Source organism: Macaca thibetana, chromosome 19 (assembly GCF_024542745.1).
Source record: "Macaca thibetana thibetana isolate TM-01 chromosome 19, ASM2454274v1, whole genome shotgun sequence".
NCBI lineage: Eukaryota > Metazoa > Chordata > Mammalia > Primates > Cercopithecidae > Macaca > Macaca thibetana.
The window spans coordinates 15,046,056-15,048,101 of record NC_065596.1 but is presented as its reverse complement, the minus strand read 5'-3'; the positions used below and the strand labels follow the sequence as shown (position 1 = coordinate 15,048,101).

Here is a 2,046-nt window from a genome sequence, read left to right as displayed (position 1 = left end):
GGAGAAACTAACACAAAAACAAAAGCAAAGTCACAGCTGTTTTTTATTTAAAAAAAAAAAACACATCGGCAAGGCACAGTAGCTCTCACCTGTAATCCTAGCACTTTGGGAGGCTGAGACGGGCAGATCACGAGGTCAGGAGTTCAAGACCAGCCTGAACAATATGGTGAAACACTGTCTCAACTAAAAATACAAAAATCAGTTGGGTATGGTGGCACACGCCTGTAATCTCGGATACTCAAGAGGCTGAGGAAGGAGAATTGCTTCAACCTAGGAGGTGGAGGTTGCAGTGAGCCGAGATTGCGCCACTGCACTCTAGCCTGGGCGACAAAGCGAGACTCCATCTCAAAAACAACAACAAAAAAAAAACAAAGCAGCAACAACAACAAAAAACCACATCAAGCACATCTTTTAAAAGAGAAAAAGAGCCGGATATTTAAACCCACAACATTTGCCTTATGGGTATGCAGTGTCCTCTTAGTTCTGAGGCCCTCATTTGTCATGGACAAGAGGCTGCCCTGCTGAGGAGTCTCCCCAGGGCCCCCTTCACATCCTTGTTCCTCAGGCTATAGATGAAGGGGTTCAGCATGGGGGTGACCATGGTATACATCACTGAGGCCATGGAGCTGCTCTGGGAAGAATGGGTCACAGCAGAACTGAGATAGACCCCAAGTCCTGTTCCATAGAACAAGGAGACCACACAGAGGTGAGACCCACAGGTGGAAAAGGCTTTGTACTTGCCCTCGGTGGAGGACATCCTCATTAAGGAGGAGACAATCTGAAAGTAGGAGATGAGGATCCCAGCTACAGGAAACACACCCAGCAGTGCCGTGGCCACATACAAGACAATGTTATTGAGGAGGGTGTTAGAGCGGGCCACCTTGAGGACCTGAGCCACTTCACAGAAGAAATGGGGAATCTCAGTGCCTGTGGAGAAGGCCAACCTCTTCATCAGTAGAAGATGAACCAGGGAGACCCAGAAAATGATGAACCAAGATGCCAGAACCAGGAGGCCACAGAGGCAGGGGTTCATGATGACCGTGTAGTGCAGGGGGTGGCAGATGGCCACAAACCGGTCATAGGCCATCACGACCAGTAGGAAATTATCCATTCCAGCAAACATCATTAAAAAATACACCTGAGTGAGGCACCTCACGTAGGAGATGTGTTTGCTCTGTGCCTGGATATTCACCAGCATCTTGGGGAGTGTGGTGGAGATGAAACAGATGTCGACAAAGGACAGGTTGGAGAGGAAGAAGTACATGGGGGTGTGGAGGTGGGAGTCAGAGCTGACGGCCAGGATGATGAGCAGGTTCCCCAGCACCGTGACCAGGTACATGGACAGGAACAGCCCAAAGAGGACGGGCTGCAGTTGAGGAGCACCTGAGAGTCCCAGGAGGAGAAATTCTGATAATTCTGTAAGGTTTTCTGCTTCCATGTAGCTGGTGTATCTGCTGGGGAAGGAGGAAAAAGCAACATTTAATGAACAGCAAGTGGCAGCTCAGCTTATCACTTTACAGTATCACCTTCTGATGGACATTTGTCACCCTTCCTGGAGTCCTTCCAAAGACAGTGAATCTCTCAGGAAGTGGTATCTATTTTTATTTGTAAAGAGTTATCCAGCTGTTCTCTAATTTTTAGAAATCAATCTCTCTGGCCGGGTGCAGTGGCTCACGCCTGTAACCCCAGCACTTTGGGAGGACAAGGTGGGCAGACCACGAGGTCAAGAGATGGAGACCATCCTGGCCAGTATGGTGAATCGCTGTCTCTACTAAAAATACAAAAATTAGCTGGGTGTGGTGGCGTACGTCTGTAGTCCCAGCTACTCAGGAGGCTGAAGCAGGAGAATCACTTGAACCCAGGAGGCGGAGGTTGCAGTGAGTCAAGATCATGGCACTGCACTCCAGCCTGGTGACAGAGTGAGACTCCATCTCAAAAAAAAAAAAAAAAAAAAATTCTTTTTTTCATTTATTCACCAATTTTAATTCCCCCATTTGTATCTATGAACTTAAATCAATTTCTTCTTTGGTGTGAATCTTCCAGAAT

General features: G+C 47.7%; 1 protein-coding gene across 1 annotated transcript; it reads right to left on the bottom strand.

The window, feature by feature from the left end:
• Window positions 1-458: 458 nt before the first annotated feature.
• Window positions 459-1,483, bottom strand: LOC126942728 (olfactory receptor 7D4). Its single transcript, XM_050770683.1, has one exon. It carries the CDS (start codon window positions 1,436-1,438, stop codon window positions 500-502), a length of 939 nt encoding a protein of 312 aa, XP_050626640.1. The 5' UTR covers window positions 1,439-1,483; the 3' UTR covers window positions 459-499.
• Window positions 1,484-2,046: the final 563 nt, after the last annotated feature.

Bases quoted from the DNA above. Each gene is read 5' to 3' on its own strand.
- LOC126942728 (XM_050770683.1), bottom strand. From the start codon at position 1,438: ATGGAAGCAGAAAACCTTACAGAATTATCAGAATTTCTCCTCCTGGGA.